The 19,591-nt window shown below is 48.6% G+C and overlaps 1 protein-coding gene across 1 annotated transcript; it reads left to right on the plus strand.

Moving 5' to 3' along the window:
- Nucleotides 1–1,483: 1,483 nt before the first annotated feature.
- On the plus strand, nucleotides 1,484–8,786 carry ZNF597 (zinc finger protein 597). Its single transcript, XM_080830542.1, has 4 exons — nucleotides 1,484–1,699; nucleotides 1,798–1,882; nucleotides 2,738–2,864; nucleotides 5,166–8,786. The coding sequence occupies exons 2-4, from the start codon at nucleotides 1,850–1,852 to the stop codon at nucleotides 6,281–6,283; spliced, it is 1,278 nt and encodes a 425-aa protein (XP_080686668.1). The 5' UTR covers nucleotides 1,484–1,699; nucleotides 1,798–1,849; the 3' UTR covers nucleotides 6,284–8,786.
- Nucleotides 8,787–19,591: the final 10,805 nt, after the last annotated feature.

Consider the following 19,591-nt stretch of genomic DNA (forward strand, 5'->3'; position numbering starts at 1 on the left):
CTTCCTTCTTTTTCTTTTCCAACAGAGCCCTGATTTTGTGCAGGAAATTGGCCAGGGGAGGCTGGGTCCTTCCCCCAGTGCCGGGGGGTGAACCGTGGTTGGTCAAAACCAATTATGGTAGGTATAGTCTTTTTATCTTTGATAATGACCAGTTTAGGATGGGTGTCTGTCACAACGCACATCTGCATGTATTATGGGGATTCCACTCACTTTCACCCACATGCTAAGGATGGCAGAGGAGAAATATGGAAGCATTGGGACCTTGACTGTGTCACCGAGCCACTGAACTAACCAATCTGCACCTGCGCTACTTCTGAACATAGTTTTGTTGGGTTTTCTGTTACTGGCAAGTGAAACTGTCCCATCGGATAGTCCACCGGTTCCCACTACTTATTTTATCAGTTCTGAAAACATTGTTTCGGTAACCATGCAACCATTTCTTGAGTAACCTTTTAGATACAGGCACGTGTTTGGCACGTGTTCCCAGAATAAGACAATATATTGAGATTTACCCAGTATTTTCTATTAACGTACATATCAGCCTTGCTTTTTCATCTTTGTAAATTGGCACCTTTGTAAACTGACAACTTATTTGAAACTACCCTCCGAGGAGAAGCATTTGGAACTCTTTGCAGCTTAGGAAAGCAAAGTGGTATATTGGCCAAGATGACCCAAGCAATCAGTGGCAAAGCTTGAGAAGGAGCTCAATTTTAAATTCCAAATCCCTACACCACGGCATCCAGGGCCAAAGAAGTATAAAATATGTGGCAATAAGACAGGTCGTATATGAGGTATTGGGAGGCTCACGTCTCGCAAAGCAAGCCAAAGGCTCTACGTCCGCTTGAAATCCGCTGTGGCTCTGAGCCTCCTTTGGCTCAGCTCGGCCACAGCCGCGGGGCACAACGCCCCTAAAATGCTTTGGATCAGAGCCTAGCAACCTAGTCAAAGCCGATCTGAACTCTGTCCACGCAGAAGACACCCCTTTTCACTCCACGGCCCCGCAGTCCGCCCAGAACAGCGGACTTGACTGCTCAGGCCAAGACCAGGTCTTGCACTCCTGGCCACTCACCTCACTCACCCTGGCCGGACCCACATTTTGGACCCACAGGGCACTGCCGCCCGAAACCACATTTCGGTGCCAAACAGTCCTTCGGGCTCGGAGTCTCCCTGTCTTCTTGCTTTCCAATTTCCCTGAAACATTATGTCGCTCCGAGGTCACCCTACCGCATCACACTATATCGATTCACTTAGCTGCCCGCACGTAAGCCGGCAGCTCACCCGGGAGACGCACGCAGCGGAACCGGACATACTTACTTCGGGAGACAGAAGGAAAACTACATCTCCCAGCATGCCCAGTGAGGCAACGGCCCTCCGTTGGCGGACTCGATTGGTCAACACACAAGAAGGACTGCCCCCTTCGGAGGAGCTCTGGCCAGTCACAGGGCAGAGTTTAATGACAGCACGGGGGCGGGCCGTTTCCGGCGGCTTTCCCGGCAGCTCCGGCATAGAGGAGCGTGGGAGACTCGCAGGGGTTGTGGCTCTCGGTCTAAAGTGCCAGTCGGGCGTCGCCCTCTGCTCCTTCTGCCCGGGTAGCGGAAGACTTTCTAACATCACTAGTCTTGGGGCGGTAGGTGGGACCTGGCCGGCCCAGGAGTCGGCCCCGCCGAGGCTGGGCTGCGGATAGGAGCCTTGGGCTCAGGTATTAAAGGGGCTGGGAAAGCGAGGAAGCCTTGGGAGTGCACGGAGGGGCTTTGCAGCCAAGTTGGCCCCCCTGAGGAATATTCTCTCCCCTCCTAGATCTGTCTCGAAGTCAGTGTGGCCCTTGAGGAAGGCACTCCCTCCCCCTGAGATGGCGTCCACGCTTCCGACAACGGGGGCCCAGGTAAGAACAGGTCCCTTCTCGGGGTCCCAGTTCCTGTCGCTACTTTTCGGCCTCTGCCTGCCCTCCCTCGGAAGAGGGCTAGGAATGCCCGTCTCGGTGGGAGGGCTCCCGATGCCCTTCGATGAAGCTGTCTTTGTCCCTGGACCAGGCACTAGGGAGAAATGGCCCCTCACATTCTTCCTTTCAGAACCACCAACTGGGAGTAGGGCCCATTGGAGAAGGCTATCAGAGTTCCTCAAAGTGGCTTTCTGGAATGCTGCTTAAACTTGCAGATTTCTAGGCATACCCCACGCCTTTTGAATAAACACAGAAACAAAAGCCCCAGATGATTCCTAATCGCGTTGAGGTACTGTTACTTTAGAAGACGGATAAACTAAGGGAAGGAGGATTAGGCCTGGATATGATTCCAAAGAGAGCTTAGCAGTGAGTGTCATGTGCAAGGAGGAGAGAGACTAGGAAGCAAAAGGATGTTGGGAGAACACTGGAACCCCTGTCCCTTTTCATGATTCTTCCTGGGCTGCTCAGTTTTCTTTCCCTTAGAGCATCTGTACATAATGGTTTCCCTCCCTGAGAGTTCCCTCATCTTTTCTAGAAGTCTCTTCTAGAACTCCTTACAGTTTACTGTCTTGGCCCCTATACCACTGCTTCAGAAATTATGTCCATTTTTACTCCTTCCTAGTTTCCACCACCACGCTTAGGACCCATTTATTTAAACATCATCCCCAGCACTCACGAACCTTTTACACCAAGCCCCTTCCTCCCTTGGTTCTGATGTTTGTAGCTCTTGTCAGTCCCGAAACTGAGGGGGTCGCCTTGGGGCCTCCTGTCCTGAGATGGGCTCTCATGTTGTTTCAGGGGCCAATGCTGTTTGAGGATCTGGCTGTGTATTTTTCTCAAGAGGAGTATGTGAGTCTACACCCTGCCCAGAGGTCCCTCAGCAGAGACACTACCCAGGAGTGTTTCAAGGATATGGTCTTGATGGGTAAGGCAGCTGGTTTTCCTGTATTTCCGAACTTCAGTCAGTTCTAGGAATAGGATTCCATGTCTCATTCACATGTTGGTATAGGGGTGCGGGACCTACCTCTGGCTGATCTGTGTGAATATGACAAGAGCTTGCATGACAGTATGGTATTCAGAGGATGAGATGATTTCTTAAAAAATCCTACCTACGGGGTGCCTGGGTGGCTCAGTGGGTTAAGCCTCTGCCTTCGGCCCAGGTCATGATCTCAGGGTCCTGGGATCGAGCCCCGCATCAGGCTCTCTGCTCAGCAGGGAGCCTGCTTCCCCCTATCTCTCTGCCTGCCTCTCTGCCTACTTATGATCTCTCTCTCTCTCATAAATTAAAAAAAAAAAAATCCTACCTAGTACAGTGACTGTGGTTTAGCATGAGACATGGCAGTACCCACTAATCTTCCCAAATATTTGTTGAAGTCAATTCACAGGGGCCCCTGGGTGGCTCAGTGGGTTGAGCCTCTGCCTTCAGCTCAGGTCATGGTCTCAGGGTCCTGGGATCGAGCTCTCTGCACAGCAGGGAGCCTGCTGCCCCCCCTCCCCCGCCTGCCTCTCTGGCCTATGTGTGATCTCGGTCTATCAAGTAAATGAACAAAATTAAAAAAAAAAAAAAAGAGTCAATTCACCGTTTTACTTGCAAAACCTCATGAGTATGGTTACAGTTATCTACTAAAGATTCAAACTTGATTTCCTCTTAAGGGGGTGCTATGCCATTTTCACATAAGGGGAAGTACATGCAGAAATGTTCCCATGCCCGAGTAGAGTTTGTCTCTGACTAGGGTTGACTCTTGGAACTATATCTTGGAACTCGTGTTCCATATTTTCCACCTTTCTCTTCATCATGTTCATGTTTCCCTCTACCTTGTTGAACCTAAGAAGTATAGTCATAGCTATTCTAACATTGTTTCTACTAGTTTCGTCATCTGTTATTTCTGGGTCTGTTTCTGTTCATTGGTTTTGCTCCTAGTTATGGGTCATAGTCTTCTGCTTCTCTACATGTCTGATAATTTTTGATTGGATGCTGGACATTGTGAGTATTCTGTTGCTGGATGTTGGCTTTCATTGTACTTTTAAAACTATTTCGTGTACTTTGCATTTACGTTACTTGGGATTAGTATCATCCTTTCATGGCTTGCTTTTTTGCTTTGTTAGGCTGTATTCAGAGCAGCCTTCAGGCTAGGGCCCATATGACCTGCCGCTAAGGCAATGTCTTTCTGAGGATAGAGCCTGATAGCTTGTGTCTTCCATCCTGGCTGTCAGGAACATGAACTACTGAACTATGTATGTAGTGTGAACTCTGAAGATTGTTCTGTGTTCCTTTTTGATGGCTCTTTCCCCAGGCTGGGGTAGTTTCCTCATGTGCACTTCCAGATTAATACTCTGTCCAAGTCTTAACAGGGTCCTACCTAGATGTCTACAGCCCTGCCTGGGCACCTGCCTCGTCCGCAGTATTTTGTTGTCAAATTCTAGCTATCCTAGCATCCCTGAATTTGGTCTCCTCAAAACAGCAAAACCACAGGGTGTCATTTGGATTCCCACACTGCACTGCAGCCCAGAAATCTGTCCCAGGCAGTGTGCAATGGCAATCATAGGGCTGTTTCTCTGGAAGGAAAAGACCCCTTTTATGTTGATATGTTGGCTTTACAAATCAAGAATATTTTGAAAAATATTAAGGAAGAAAGTTTTTTGGCAGCTCAAGTTCTGTCAGCCATCCTAGCAGTGAGACCACTTGTCTTTGGCTGCTGTATGCACGGCAGCTCAACCTTGATCTTTCCTCCAGGAGAGGTAAAGAAATTTTGAAGAACTCTCCTGGTGACAATAAAACTATTTCTAAACCATGTTATTTCTCTGCTAGGTAGAAAAATACGCACTTGCTCTCTTTCTCTCCTAAATATGAATCGCAGTCTCTACTCCAGTTATGGTCGCTCAGCAGTCACTTGAGATTGTGTAAATGATGAAAAGTTCTTGAGACTCAGGGGACTAACTGGAAACCTCCCCTGGACAGCTACAATCTACCAAGATTGCCCTTAGTTCCCATCCTGCTAGACCCTAACTGAGTTACACCTCTTTTCCCCTTCCTCCCCTCAGAGGATCACCAACAACTCGATCCTCTGGGAAGTCGGTGGAGCTTGCCGGCCTGATTTTGTATAGCACGAGAGTCTGGGTTCTAGGATAAGCCCTCTGTGGGTTCTTGGTCCTTGTGTAAGTAGCTTGCTCTTTCCGCGGTACCCCTTGAGGGTCTTGTCTATGTTTTGCTTTGTTTTATCAACAGGAGGGGAAGGCAAGACTGAGACTTCTCAACAGTTGAATCTAGAGTCTACGGGATTTGAAGAACTTGCCGCAGAAAACTCCTCCATCACTGTGCCCCTTGTCTATTATCCAGAAAAATCCGAGACTGGAGTTGGAGACCCAGAAAGGAAAGTAGCAGGTGGAGCTCCTGCTTGCAAGAAAAGGCTCATAAGCCTATTAGTTACCATTGAAAACCAAACCCCATTACTAGAACTGTCTCAGTGTTTAGGAACCAGAGCACTTTCTGAAATTCTTGAATTTCCTGGGGAAGAAGCCAAAAACTCGTACAAGTGTCCTGAATGTGATGAAAGCTTCAGTGATAACTCATACCTTGTTTTGCATCAGAAAACTCATTCAGGGGACAAAAAGTATAAATGTGGTGACTGTGGGAAGGTTTTCAATCATAGAGCCAATCTGAGGACACACAGGAGGATCCATACCGGTGAGAAGCCTTATAAGTGTGTTGAGTGTGGCAGCAGCTTCCGCCAGCACTCGCATCTGTCTCGGCACAGGAATATCCACGTAAAGGAGAAACCCCACACGTGTGGCGTATGTGGGAGAGGTTTTACGTGGCTCCCAGGATTGTCACAGCATCAGAAAACCCACGCTGCTAAAAAAGCTTATGAAGGTACCGACTGTGGTAAATATTTTGGTCAGAACATAAATCTGGCTTTGCGTGAGAAAACGCACGTGTCAGCCACCCGGTACCGGTGCCCTCGGTGTGTGAAGTGTTCCGGGCAGCCCTCACACCTTTTCCTCCCCGAGCAGGGCCATGAGGATGACTCTGAACACTGCAGCGACTGTGGGGAGAATTTGCTTTTGTTCTCAAAATTCAAACCCTTAAAATGTCCCGAGTGTGCGAAGACCTTCCTTCGTGTTTCCGAGCTGATTTCCCATCAGAGCATTCATAGGGGGGAAAAGCCCCATAAATGCAAAACATGTGCAAAAAGTTTTATTCTGGACTCAGAGCTTGCATGCCACCAGAAGAGCCACACGGGAGAGGAGCCTTTCAGATGTAGCACATGTGGGAAAGGTTTCAGGTTGTATATGCATCTCACTGTTCATCAGCAAACCCATACGAAAACCACCACGTACATCTAGCGAGTTTTCATTAATGCTGTGCTTCTTGGTATCTGGACTGAAAACTGGGGACCAGTTACCCTTTATGTGCCAGGCACTTTACATGCGTCCCGTGTCACTTAGTATCCACCACAACTTGCTTTAGGCATTATGACTTCTGTTTTATAGCTGAGGAAGCGGTCAATGTCAGCTAGTGAGTGAAGCCAGGATTGTAACTCAGTAACTCACTCCCTGTACACATTCCGTTTGTACGAGTCAGAGAATGATAAGGATTTTTTTTAAAAATTCAGTTTTCATTAAAACGAAAGTGTTCCCAGACGTTCTTTTACTTTTGTTACACGGTTTCTAAGTAAATTTTAGAAGAAGGAGACTTTCCTTTCCTTTTCTTTCTTTTTTTTTTTGCCTGTTCTGCAGATCTAGTATCTAGGAAAGTAATCTGTCTATATCTCTTACGCTTTTTTGGGTCATAACTAAATGTAACATTTGTAAGAAATGATATTCACACATGATTTGCTGATGTGGTTTAGAAGCTTTTACACCTGCTGTGAAAGGTTCCCAAATTAAGTGGACAAGTTGGTGTCATAATGGCTATTAGTATTCGTGGAGTTCCATTCTCACATATGATGCCACTGGCCTTTGTGACACATTTGCAAGGAATTCTGGCAGTCTGCCCATAGCCTTTTCTGGTGCCTGGACTTGACCTAGGGAAACATACTTGCTCCTCTCTGGAAGGAGTTACCTCCAAGTTGCTACCAAAGCACATTACCTGCCTTTCTACAAATAAGAGTAATTATTGTTCAATGAACATGCTAGATGCTTCACACGTATTCTCTAATTTAATCTTCAGGGTACATCTGACAGAGAAAGGGCTATCCTTGTTTCATAAATGAGGAAGCTGAAGCCCACAGAGGTAAAGACAGTATCTTGCCGAAGACAAAAAATAGCAATGTGCTGAAGCTGGCATTTAACCTTGGGTCTCTGTGATGCTGAAGGTTGTGCATTCTTCAATCCTGTTATGTGTCTGCATTTGTGTTAGGTCCGCAAGCAGCCAGGAAGGCTGAAATGGGTGGTGAGGATGGTCGTCATGGAGGCTACCCTGTGCACATGCATCCTAGAACCCTTTCATTGCCTTTGTGCTTTATCCCAAGCCTGACTTAACGTGTATGGTAATAAAGCAACAGAAAGATGCCCCAGGACTCCCAGTTCAATCTCCCAGCCCTATGATCAGATCAGAGATTGCAAACTCTACAGAATACAGTCCTTAGGGTTTCAGTTGGATTTTGATGAAAAAAAATTTCCTCCTGATCGCCAAAGAAAAATATATACAGAAAACTATTAGAGTTTAACCAAACTACTTGAAAATATATAGGTCTTTAGACACCTGCTGTTACATATAAATAGAGGAACAAAATATGGTTGAACGGAATGGTCACTAATGTTAAAGAATCAGGGAATCGTGCAAATATACATTCGTACACAATTTCTCTTTATAGCAAAATTGTGTGCCTATCAGCAAAACCAGTTTCTAATGGACTTTTGAACTGGATGTGAGAATGGTCTTAATTCTACCGAAACAGTATAGAAGTACAGCACTGACTAAAGCAGGATTACCGCTGGGAAAGCTCGAGAGCTTTCTTTAGGAGAGCAGTACCTGGAAGGTGTGGTCTTTCTGCGGAACAGCACGTTGGGAACTGAGTATACAAAGACATGCTGGCTTCGGCTTTAAGCTCTTACCACTGCTGAGAGGCAAGAAAATAGTCCTGGTGAGTAAGGGAAATGGAGACTAACCCAGCTCACCCACTCCTATCCCCCTTTTTGTTATTCTTGTTTCTTGTTTGCAGATCCACTGCTGAGACCCTGTGCTCTGAATGTCAAGGTCATACTAGACTCTCTGATGTCTCCACTCAATATGAGATGCCAGTCCGCTAGGGCTTTAGGGTCTTAAATTAAAAAGTGAGGTCATCTGTAGGTGGTTGTTCAGCAGATCTCTGGGGACTTAGAATTGTGTAGAAGGAGGGTCTCCAGCTAAATTTATCAGCCAACTTTGGGATATAATGATCTTTGCTAAATACCAGAAAGCACTGTCCACCAGCTCTCCTGCTTCTGCCTTTGGTGGCTGAACAGAGTTACAGGGCGGGGAATGAAATTGGGAATGTGGCCCCTACTTGTGCAGTTGCTGCAGAAAGTAGAGAAGGCTGTCTTAGAAGGTACGTGGACAGAATGGGGCTGACATAAAAGATGGAAGCTGCCATGCTTTGCTTTGCTCCTACAGCAGTATGGGGGAGGGTGAGAATTTATGCCCTAAATGCTGTTCTGCACCTCAATATGTGAGATCACCTTCTCAGATGAGGCTTCCTTCACAATTCAATTCAGGTTTTACATTTTTCTTTATTCTCCTGATTTTGTAAGATTATGCCAAACCTCCTTAAGAGATTAGAAAAAGAGCACTTTTATAAAAACATTAACATACACTTGAGTGTAATTAAGATGCCTTTTTGGTGTAATAATCATTGTTAATGACCGGTATGCCGAAAAAAATTAAAAATTAAAGAAAAAACTTGAGTGTCAGTTACTGTAAAGGAAGCATATTTTCAGTTGTTGCCTTATTGTACACTTCACCTAATTATATTTGCTGGATGTGATTCAAGCTGCTCTGAGCCTACAAAGTTGGAGGAAGGAGTCAGTCCACCAATGAGATCCATGCTGTTTTTATAATGATGGCTTTTTCACCTTTCTGTTTACAGTGTTGACTGATGGAGCTAGATTTCACACATTGTCATTAACTTGAAGATATTAGCCCAGTATGTTAATGTTAAGAAATACTGGGTAAAAATTAATATAAGGATGAGAAACACAGTTTATTGTTGTGAATGGTTTACTATCTTTTGCAGCATGGCTGTTGATACACTATGCAGGGTGAGAACTTTGTACTAAGGAAATTGACTCTTGAACAAATATGGTTTCTGTTGTTGGTGCATAGATGAAGATGTGTATCAAACAAGCCCTTAATGTGGTTGCCTGAGTATCAGGGTGTATTAACAAGCCATCATTGATACAAACAGCGTTATTTCAGTAGATTTCAGATGTCAACAGTTCGTATTTTATAACTAAAGAAATTGTGGGATTTAGTTAATCTGGAAGGAGTTGGATTCAATATAGTTTTATTTAGAGCTCTGTTGCAGTAGTTAATAGCCTATTCACATCTCCCCATTTAACACAGAAAATGGCTAACCCAGTATACAGGGAGTGAAAACAAGTGACATTTCACAGTAAATATTAGTGTTTTGAGTCTTAGACTTCTGAGGTCCCATATAATCAGGTGGCATTGTTCTGATGACTGCAGAGCGTTACACAATCTGATACTGCAGATTTTGCTCCAAGTAATCTGCCAATTTACTTAGTATGCACACAAAGCAGATTACAGTTTCTAATCTATTTTGACTAATGGTTCATTGTACTCGTTATCTGTACAGGATTTTGGTAGTAAAGTGTTTTTGCTTTGACCACCTGTTAAAAAAGTAACAATGATCTTCATTTGAAGTATGTATATTCATCTGCTTTAGTTTTGTAGACTGAAAGAGCTTGTTGATCTGATGTCAGGAGGATCACTGTCCATCTTTTCATGCCCATTTGACTGCCCCCCCCTTTTTTTTTGTCTTTTATTCTTTGACATCCCTCCTTGCATTAACACCTTGCAGAGGCTGGGGATAGAACACATACATATAACCCGAGAATCTGCTGCAATCTATAGTTCGCTTGGATACCTCCCAAGCATGCCTGTTATGGGCACTTGTACTGTCTAATGTTTTGATTTTACCTATTTCGGTGTGTTCTCATCACTTAGTTCTAGAACGCACGCTCTGACTGGGCTCTGATTACGTCTATCTGATGTGCGGTGCGGCATCCAATACATGCTCCTCTCTGAGGATGGCGACTAAGTGCACTTGCTCTTCTACACGCCCGTGGTTTTGGATAGCAGCGAATTTTGAACACGGGCGGGAATTCTGGGTTTGGAGAGTGAATGCGTGACCTCGAGCCATTTCCTAACGCAGGTACGAATCGTTAGCTCCCCGCAACGCAGAAGAAAGTTCCAGCACAACCCCGTGAGGCGGCCCCAGACTTCGAAGTCCCCTGCAGCCCCGGCTCCGCGCCGTGGTATGGGCGGTGGGGGGGGTTGGCACCCGCGGCCACAGAGGGCGGCAAAGGCCTGCGTGCTCCCCGCCCAGCGCTAGGGGTGGAAGCCGGCAGGCGCCCAACGGCCCCCAGAACGGTCTGCGCGGCCACGGAACGCCCCAGTGGCTTGCCTTCAGCAGCCGGCCGCGCCGACCCGGAGGAATGCCACCGAGACGAGGCGCGCCAGAGCGGCTCACAGGGCTGGGAACCGGAAGTGGTGCGCTCACTTCCGGCGACCTCTTGGGGCGACGCGCCTGTGCCCTCCCGGGGTACCTGGGACGTGGTGAGCGCCTCACGGCGGCCTTCACCGGGTTCCCAGCCTATCCCCGGCACCCACCGCGGGGCCGTCTCTGCACAAACGGGGCTTTGGGCTGAGAGCGTGTGATGACGGGTCCCTTCGGTCTCGCCCTCTGCAGCACGAGTATGACTGTCGGGGGCCAGAGCAATCTCCGTCCCCCGAGTCTAGGCACAGATCGCGCGCCAAGGGCAGGAGGAGTCCGTGCTACCTCCGCAGCACGAAGTCCACTTTGGCAGTGCGAAGCTGCCGGCTCGTCCAGTCTGTGTACCTTTGGCTTGTTCAAAGAGACACTCTGGTTCCGACTTGTCCTGGGTAGAGTGCTCTCTAGAACTAGCGCCGGTCTCCTCACGGCCCGGGTGCCTCGCGGCCGAATTCTAACTTGCTTCTGTGGCTTACTGTATCCTGGGCTCGCCTGAGTACAGGGTCCCCCCAAGCGAGCTTCGCCACTTCCGTGACGACAAAGACCTCACTTTATGTCTCGCCCAGATTTCTTCTCTCCCTGCATTCCCGATCCCTATATTCAACTGTCCCTGATGTCCCTGAGACATCTTCCTTTGGATGTCTGAGGCATCAGAACACGCCCTACATTGAACTTAAACTTTTAGCCCTTGATTTGTTTGCCTCCAGTATGTGGCGCCACATACACACAATTGCTCATGCTGCCAACACAACTCCCTCTTCCTCTGCTCATCCGTTCCCTCAAGTCCTGTGGATTCGGCCTTAGATCTCTCTCTCAGACCTGACTGGTTCTCTGTCTCCACTGTCCCCACCCTTAATAGTACTCACTGGGGTTGACTTAAATAGTCATCTAATGTCGCACATCACTCTTGTTCTCTGCTGGCATAGCCAACACATCTAATCGTGTCATCATCCAACTTGACATAATCCACTGGCTTCCCATTGTCCTTAGGATAACATTCAAAACATTCAACAGAACTTTCCAAACCGTTACCTTCCCTGTCAACCACAGTTACTTTCTTTATTCTCTCTCTCCAGCTGTACTATCTTTCTTTCGGTTCATTAAATGTACCAAGCTCTTTACTTTCTCAGGAAGTGTGAACATACTTTTCCTTTTACCTGGAACACTACCCACCCCATCACTACCTACCATTATAAAACTAAGTAGTGGGGCACCTGGGTGGCTCAGTGGGTTAAGCCTCTGCCTTCGGCTCAGGTCATGATCTCAGGGTCCTGGGATCGAGCCCCGCATCGGGCTCTCTGCTCAGCGGGGAGCCTGCTTCCCCCTCTCTCTCTACCTGCTGCTCTGCCTACTTGTGATTCTCTCTCTCTCTGTCAAATAAATAAAATCTTTTAAAAAAAATAAAACTAAGTAGTAATTACACAACTAGTGGTCTAATGTCTCTGGGGGGGGGGTGGGAAGGACACATGGCAAATGCTTAAAACTGCATTTAAAGAATGAAATTTCTATGGCTCTGTCAATTTTATACTTTGGATACAGCTACAGGACTGACAGGAAGAAAGGGAATACGCATTGGTGTGGTCATTTACAAGTAGGCAGGAGGTTTAACAGCAGCCCAGAAAAGCTATAAGGAATTTAGCAAAAAGCCTGACTAAGTTCTCAGGATAAAAGTGTTATGATGTTCCATTGCTTGGAAGGAATAATTTAGCGAAGAGGCACAATTGCTATAAGCCACATTTGAAGGAAGTGTGGTAAATGTGGTTTGCATTTCATTTTTTAAAAAGATTTACTTATTCATTTGATGCAGAGAGAGAACACAAGCAAGCAAAGTAGCAGGCAGAGGGAGAGGGAGAAGCAGGCTTCCGCTGGGCAGAGACCCCAGTGCGGGGCTCAATCCCAGGACCCTGGGATCAAGATCCAAGCCGAAGGTAGATGCCCAACCAACTGAGCCACCCAGGCACTCCATGCATTTCAAATAGAATTGTGCTGAGCTAATACAACAGAGAATGAGACCTTAGAGAGTTGGGTCTACTCATCCTCCTGCCTTGAACCTTCTGTGAGTAAAGCGTTAGTGATTAAAATAGCTCAGATTACTGGCACAGAGGGTCGCTGGCCTGACAACATTATTGCCTGTGCTGTTCCCATTCTAGAAGATCCCTTCAGTGGAAGAGAGGTAGCACCCAAAGTGGGCAGAAAGGTCCCACACTTGCAGGCTAGGCTTCCCAGGAAATTACAAGAAGGGGAACTATTGTCACCCTGAACACTTTGGAACAAAAGGGAACTTGGCTAACAGTTTCACGTTCCTCTTAGAGATTAAGTTTCATTTTACTCATGTGGCTCATGAGCCCATCACTGAACCAACCACTGGGGCTGGGGGGATGGAATAGACTGGCCTGGCCTGGTTGTCATACACTCTCCTGGAGCTGTGGTTGGGGTCAGCCCCACCAAAATTACATATACAAAGTGAGAGAGAAGAGCTGACTTAAAGGGATAATGCGGAAAGAAGAGAGTATGGGGCTGGGGTAACACACAAGTCAGAGCAGACAGAGAGGCAATGAAAGAGGTGATGGAAACGTCCAACACTAATCAAGGGCTTGTTCTGTGTCTGGCCCTCCTGTGCTTAGCACTTTTCCTGGATTAGTTCGCCATTGTTATCATCCACATTTCCCACATGCAGAAAATGGGGCTGGCTTGCGAGGTGTGTCAAGAAGTAGGAGACAGGGTGGAAGTCTCAGGTTCATTGTTGAAGGTATGTGGTTAAAGCCCAGCTACCTGCGATTGTGCTAGCTTTGGAAAATGACTGAGTCTTGGCTTCCTTGAAGGCCCAGAGAATAATCACGAAGTCTGCCTTCCAGTGTCTAAGGGTGAAGGGAGATGCTGTGAGGTACACCTCTGAGGAATCATTACTGCCATCAAATGGTTGTCCTGGCAGGAGAAACCCAGGAGGCCCTGATCTTCCTCTCTCCTTTTTTTTTTTTTTTAATGAGGTTATCAGGTTTGTTTTTTTTTTTTTTTTTTAAGATTTTATTTATTTTACACAGAGACAGCCAGAGAGGGAACACAAGCAGAGGGAGTGGGAGAGAAACAAACAGGCCTCCCACTGAGCGGGAGGGAGCCTGATGAGGGGCTCCCTCCCAGGACCCAGGGATCATGACCTGAGCTAAAGGCAGACACTCAAAAACTGAGACACCCAGGCGCCCCTGACCTTCTTCTCTCAAGGAGAGTCTTCCCCAGTCATTTCCCACCACGTGATTCCTGCCTATGTTTTTTCCTTAACAGTTTTACAGTTGCAGTTTTACATTTGTTTGTGCGATTATCTGACTGATGAGTTTCCCCCTCTAACACTGGGCTTTCTGAGCGTACACATGGTCTGGGTTCACCATAGCAACCCCAGCACCTAATGGTGCCCGGCGTGCAGTAGGCATTTAATAAATATATATAACAAGGGCGAAGGAATTTATCAAGTGAGCCTCCAGGACAGCCTTTCAGCTTGAGGCTAATGGTCCGAAACGATCACCAGAACCAAGCCTTCCAACCCGCGTTGGAAGCGGAGCCAGCTGGAACTACATTTCCCAGAGAGCTCCACGGCGGCCACGGGTGCCGGACGCCCCAGTCAGAGAGGAAACAACAGGGTACTTCCGGTCGACATTCCGTCCCTCACTCTCGCCCGCTTCCCCTGGGGTGGCCAGTGCCCTACGGGCCCACTTGGGAAGTGCTGGCCGGGGCTCGCTCTATGGGAGTTGCCTGTGCACGCATCCCTGGGGGACCCGGGGACGAACCCTACCGCCGAGCAAGTCCGAGGCCCATTAGAGGAGATACCGTGCCCGGCTCCCGGCTCCCCAATCTCCGAGCCCCCGCTTTCTGCGTCCCCCGCTTGCCACCTTGGGTGAGGGTACGCAGTGGGGCAGAAAGGCCGGGCAGGGTACCCTGCTTTGTGGTATAGGCTGGGACCGAAGGCTGCAGCGGAGCGAGTGAGAGAGGAGGGCCTGCAGTAGGAGGGGGTCCTGGGAATGAGGAAGAGGGGGTGGCTTCAAGACAGATTCAGGGGACACCTGGGTGGCTCAGTGGGTTGAAGCCTCTGCCTTCGGCTCAGGTCACGATCCCAGGCTCCTGGGATTGAGCCCCGCGTCGGGCTTTCTGCTCAGCAGGGAGCCTGCTTCCTCCTCTTTCTCTACCTGCCTCTCCCCCTACTTGTGATCTCTGTCAAATGAAGAAATAAAATCTTTAAAAAAAAAAAAAAAAAAGGCAGATTCAGGAGGCAAAAGTAACGATTGAGCTGGGGAGAGCACAGGGAAGTTTCTGGGCGGAGGGACCGGATGGTGGCAGCTCTGTGGAGAAAGGATGCCCTCATGAGTCTGTGGGTTTTCTAACTTCATAAGGAGACAGTTAATCACGAGTGACACTGCAGCTGTGCTAAGTGCTACAGGGGAGAGGTGTGTTATGCTGGGAAAGGTATTTCACCCAGTGGGGAAGCTCAGGGAGCCCACTTTCTTGGGAGAGCAGAACACTGGGAGTTCACTGATTGGAGACCTCTGGAAAGGACAGGGCCAGGGGAATGCTGTCTAACGGAGAGTGTGTCTGCTGGCCCCACCTATATATAGCAGGCTTTCCCGGCTCACCTCTACTGTCTGTTTCGAGGGGAAAAAAAGCCAGAAACTGGAGAACGCAGACGCCTGAACACACCCTATAGAGATACAGGATGTGACGTTCCCAGGTCCAGTCCTAGCTGGTATGAGGCCGTTTCCTATGCCTAAGATGGCTGCAAACTTGGGTGCCCTGGACCTCCCCATCCCCTAGAACTACAAAGCCTTCTGATTAAAGATGTCACGTAGGGGTGGGAATCCTACCGCAGACCCATGACCTTGATCCACAAACAATGTAGTCAGCGCATCAGACCCTCTGCCTCGAGGAGGTAGCTGGGCCAGGGAGGCTCTTGTCCACCATGGGGGATTGTGCCATCAGTGGCTAAGACCAGAGATGTCCCCCAAGGAGCAGATCCTGAAGCTACTACAGTGCTTGTAACTATCCTAAGACATCCCCACTGGGTTCAGCATGAGCACCCAGAGGGTGACAAGAGGCAGTAACCCTGATGGAGGATTTGCAGAGAGAGCCTAGGAAGCCAGGATGCTGGGTGGAAAGGGCCAGAAAAGACCTAGAGAGTAAACACTGAATGGATATAAGCGCCCCTCCTTGGGTTGAGCGGGGTGCCCTGAACAGATGCTCTCCTCTTCCCCCAGGGGTCCTATCTCTGCAGATTTTCAACAAGTATCCTCACTATGGAGCTCTGAGGGTCACCTCTACTTTGACAGAACCAAGCTCTCCAGGAATAGATGGGCTGCTCCACGTAGAACTGGAAGGAAAACGAGAGAGCATTTTGTCTAAGCCCCTGATTTTACTGAGAGCTCAGAAACTGGCCAGGTGCACACTAGGGACAGAAGCAGGGTCTTCAGGCTCCTGGCCTTTTCCAGGACCCTCAAGCTGTCTCATGTGGACATGTACTGCAGCAGCGTGCTAGCTGTGTGATCAACCAGTGACATGTGAGGCAGTCACTTGTCACTTTCAAAACCACAGTTATCTGGTCATAACTCTGTGGCTATACTAAAAACCACTGGACTGTATACTTTTTTTTTTTTTAAAGATTTTATTTATTTATTTGAGAGAGAGAGAGAGAGAGAGATCACAAGTAGGCAGAGAGGCAGGCAGAGAGGGAGGAGGAAGCAGGCTCCCCGCCAAGCAGAGAGCCCAATACGGGGCTCGATCCCTGGGACCCTGGGATCATGACCTGAGCCGAAGGGAGAGGCTTTAACCCACTGAGCCACCCAGGCGCCCCAAGAACTGTATACTTTAAGAGGATGAATTTTAGAGTATTTGAATTATATCTCAATTAAAAATATATAAACTTTGAAGTAAAGTTGAAATCAGTATTTTACAACTGTAGTACACTTAAATGTAATACACAAAATAACATATCAAAGACATGAAAATAATTTCTGCTACCAGCTTCTTTGTGTGCAGACCTGAGAGGAAAGCTGCTTCTGTCTTCTCTGTACAAAGAGCAGAGATTCTTGTAAGATGAGCTGCTAAAACTCAGCCTTTTCAACTGATCTGTGTGTTAGAATTTGCTAAATACTATAAACCAAAGTAAAAACCAAATAGGCTGGATGTTAACATAAGAATGCAGTTCCCAGGGGCGCCTGGGTGGCTCAGAGGGTTAAGCCTCTGCCTTCGGCTCAGGTCATGATCTCAGGGTCCTGGGATCGAGCCCCGCATCGGGCTTTCTGCACAGTAGGGAGCCTGCTTCCCTCTCTATCTCTGCCTGCCTCTCTGCCTACTTGTGATCTCTGTCTGTCAAATAAATAAAATCTTTAAAAAAAAAAGCAGTTCCCAGCAAGATAAATAAATAGAAAAGATGAACGTCCTGGTTTAGGCAGTTTCCTTCCACAGAAGCCATGCGTAGCAAAGGGAAAATAAGCTACACAGCTTCAAAGAACAGGACTGGAGGGTTTTCTCTGGGGCCTGGGGGAAGAGCTAGGCCCTGAGTGAGGGAAAGAAAAGGAAAGTGGATGCAGGTCGGCCTTGGGAGGGGCACTTCCCACTCGGCCCCTCAGCCCCCTGGTGTGAGTAGTCCTCTGGGATGTAACTGGGCACCCCGTCCCCTCCGCCTGCCTCAGGAGGTCCCCCGCTCTCTAGAGCAAACTTCTCTCTCCGAGGGAACTTCTCCTTAGCTCAGATTTCTTCCTGAAGGCAGGCCTCTCATTCTGGTGTCATCTATGACCTCTGATTCCTCCAAATCCTGGGTCAGACACGACTCTTCCTGTCTGGAACAGGACTTCCTTCCCAGGGAAGCACTGCTTGGGGCCGTATGTGTCTCAGAAGTGGACACACTGAGGCGCGCTCTCCAGAGGCATGTGTGTCCTCAAATGCTTTATCTCAGCTTCCCCCTGAAAACACCGTCCCTGGTGGGCTCCTTCTCTGCATTCCGAAGAGTCCAGATCGACAGTTTACAAAGCCTTTGTGCGGGGCGTTCTAGAGGCGAGAGCACGAGCCCCCGCATCCCTGGTCCCCTGCACCTGTCCATTCCCTCTCCAGGGTATTCACAGAAGCAACAGAGGCCCCAGGGACAAAGGCCCACACGCTCCAAGTCCATCGTCTAGACCCTGTGACGACTGGGACAGCACTCGAGGCACACAGCTTGGATCCTCTCACTTAAACCTCACAAAGCCGAAGGCCACTTCTGAAAGGCGACCTAGAGTCAGGACTGGAACTAGGTCTGTCCGAAGCCAAAGTTAGCACACTTGGTGCTATGGTCTGAATGTCTGAGGCTTCCCCCAAATTCGTAGGCTGCAATCTGAACCCCAAAGATGATGGCATTAGGAGGCGGGGCTGTTCGGAGGTTCTTAGGTCACGAGGGTAGAGCCTCATCTACGGGATCGTTCTTACGAAAGAGACCCCAGAGCGCAGCCTCGCCCCTTCCACCGGGGGAGGTCCCAGGGACAGGATGGCCGAGTATGAACCAGGAAGAGGGGTCTCACCGGAACCCGACCTGGTGGTGCTGGCACCTTGATTTTGTACTTCAGCCTCCAGCACCGTGAGAGCTAATGTCTGTTGTCTGTAAGCTCCGGAGTCTGTACTTAGTTACAGCAGCACGAACAGACTAAAAGACCTGGCTACCCTGCACTGTCTCCCATCGCTTCTTTCCAAAAGGTAAAGCAAGTGCCTTAAACTCGTCCTCCGACACGGTCTTTGGCCTGACCACCCACGCTCCACGTCAACCATCCTTCTCTGCAGTGCCACTTGCTGGCCTCTGCCATTTCCTGGGACTGTGTCAGTCTCAGAATCCATCAACTCACCCCACTCCCACCCACAGCTGGAGAACACCCAGCTCCTGTCCTCTCCCAACAAAGCTGAGTCCCAGTACAGGTCGGGTGTCTGCTCATATGTCTGCCCACTACCCCCAGACATATCCTCATACCTCACAGTGGGACTCAGGTAGCCCCCAATTTTTAACCTTCATTTCTGGGTGTTCAAAGATGCTTAAAGCTGCTCCTGTTAGGGCCACCCTCCCTTGGCCACCCCGGTCTCTCTCCTTGCCCTTAACCCTCTGCTCCACCTTCTAGAGCAACCCCCTCCCCAGACCTTGGGCTCATTCCTGCTTGCAGCTACTCCAGTGACATTAACACAGGGTGCTACTCTCAGAGGCTCTGTGGCCCTACGGCAAACTTTTCCTTGGATTTTTGCATATGTACGTATTTACCAAAAGTAAGGAGCACACTATTCACAATATCCAAAAGATGGAAACAACCCCAGTGTCTTCCAGTGGCAGAATGGCTACACAAAATGTGGTAAAAAGGAGGGACATTCTGACGCACGCCACAGCATGGAGGGACCCGGGGGACATGATGCTGAGTCAAAGAAGCCAGTCGCAAAAGAACAGCTACCGTGTGACTTCACTTACACCAGGTCCCTAGAGTCAATGTCACAGAGATGGAAAGCGGAAGGGTGGCTGTGGGGGGAGGGGAATGAGGAGTGTTTAATGGGGACAGAGTGTCAGTCTGGGAAGAAGCAGTTCTGGAGAGGGATGGTGGCGAGGACCGAACAGCGGCGGGTATGTGCTTCCTGCCACTGAATGGAACCACCCCAAACGGTTAAAGGGGCCAATTGTATGTATATTTTACTCTGGTAAAAGAAGAAAAAGCAAAGAGCAGCACAAAGGGCCATGCTCGAGAGGGGTGCCTCTGCTTTGGGGCCCCTCTGTTTGGGACACTGATTTTATTCACAACAGCCTTTTGGAGAAATTCTTCTCCCTTTCAGGACATTATCTCCTGTGACCGCGGTGGAAAAAAAATGCCAAAGGCAGGGAACAGGACATCTCCTCCCTCGAATCCCTGCAGCCTCTTTGCCCCTCCCAGGATCTGAAGGGCTGAGGGGCAAATTCAAG

This window comes from Martes martes, assembly GCF_963455335.1.
Source record: "Martes martes genome assembly, chromosome: 18".
In the NCBI taxonomy this organism is placed as follows: Eukaryota; Metazoa; Chordata; class Mammalia; order Carnivora; family Mustelidae; genus Martes; species Martes martes.

What these genes read in the sequence shown, in the direction of transcription:
- ZNF597 (XM_080830542.1), top strand. Translation starts at nt 1,850, where the DNA reads ATGGCGTCCACGCTTCCGACAACGGGGGCCCAG. An exon ending in TTCCGACAACGGGGGCCCAG is followed by an intron (nt 1,883 to 2,737) that starts GTAAGAACAGGT and finishes ATGTTGTTTCAG; the next exon opens with GGGCCAATGCTGTTTGAGGA. An exon ending in CAAGGATATGGTCTTGATGG is followed by an intron (nt 2,865 to 5,165) that starts GTAAGGCAGCTG and finishes TTTTATCAACAG; the next exon opens with GAGGGGAAGGCAAGACTGAG.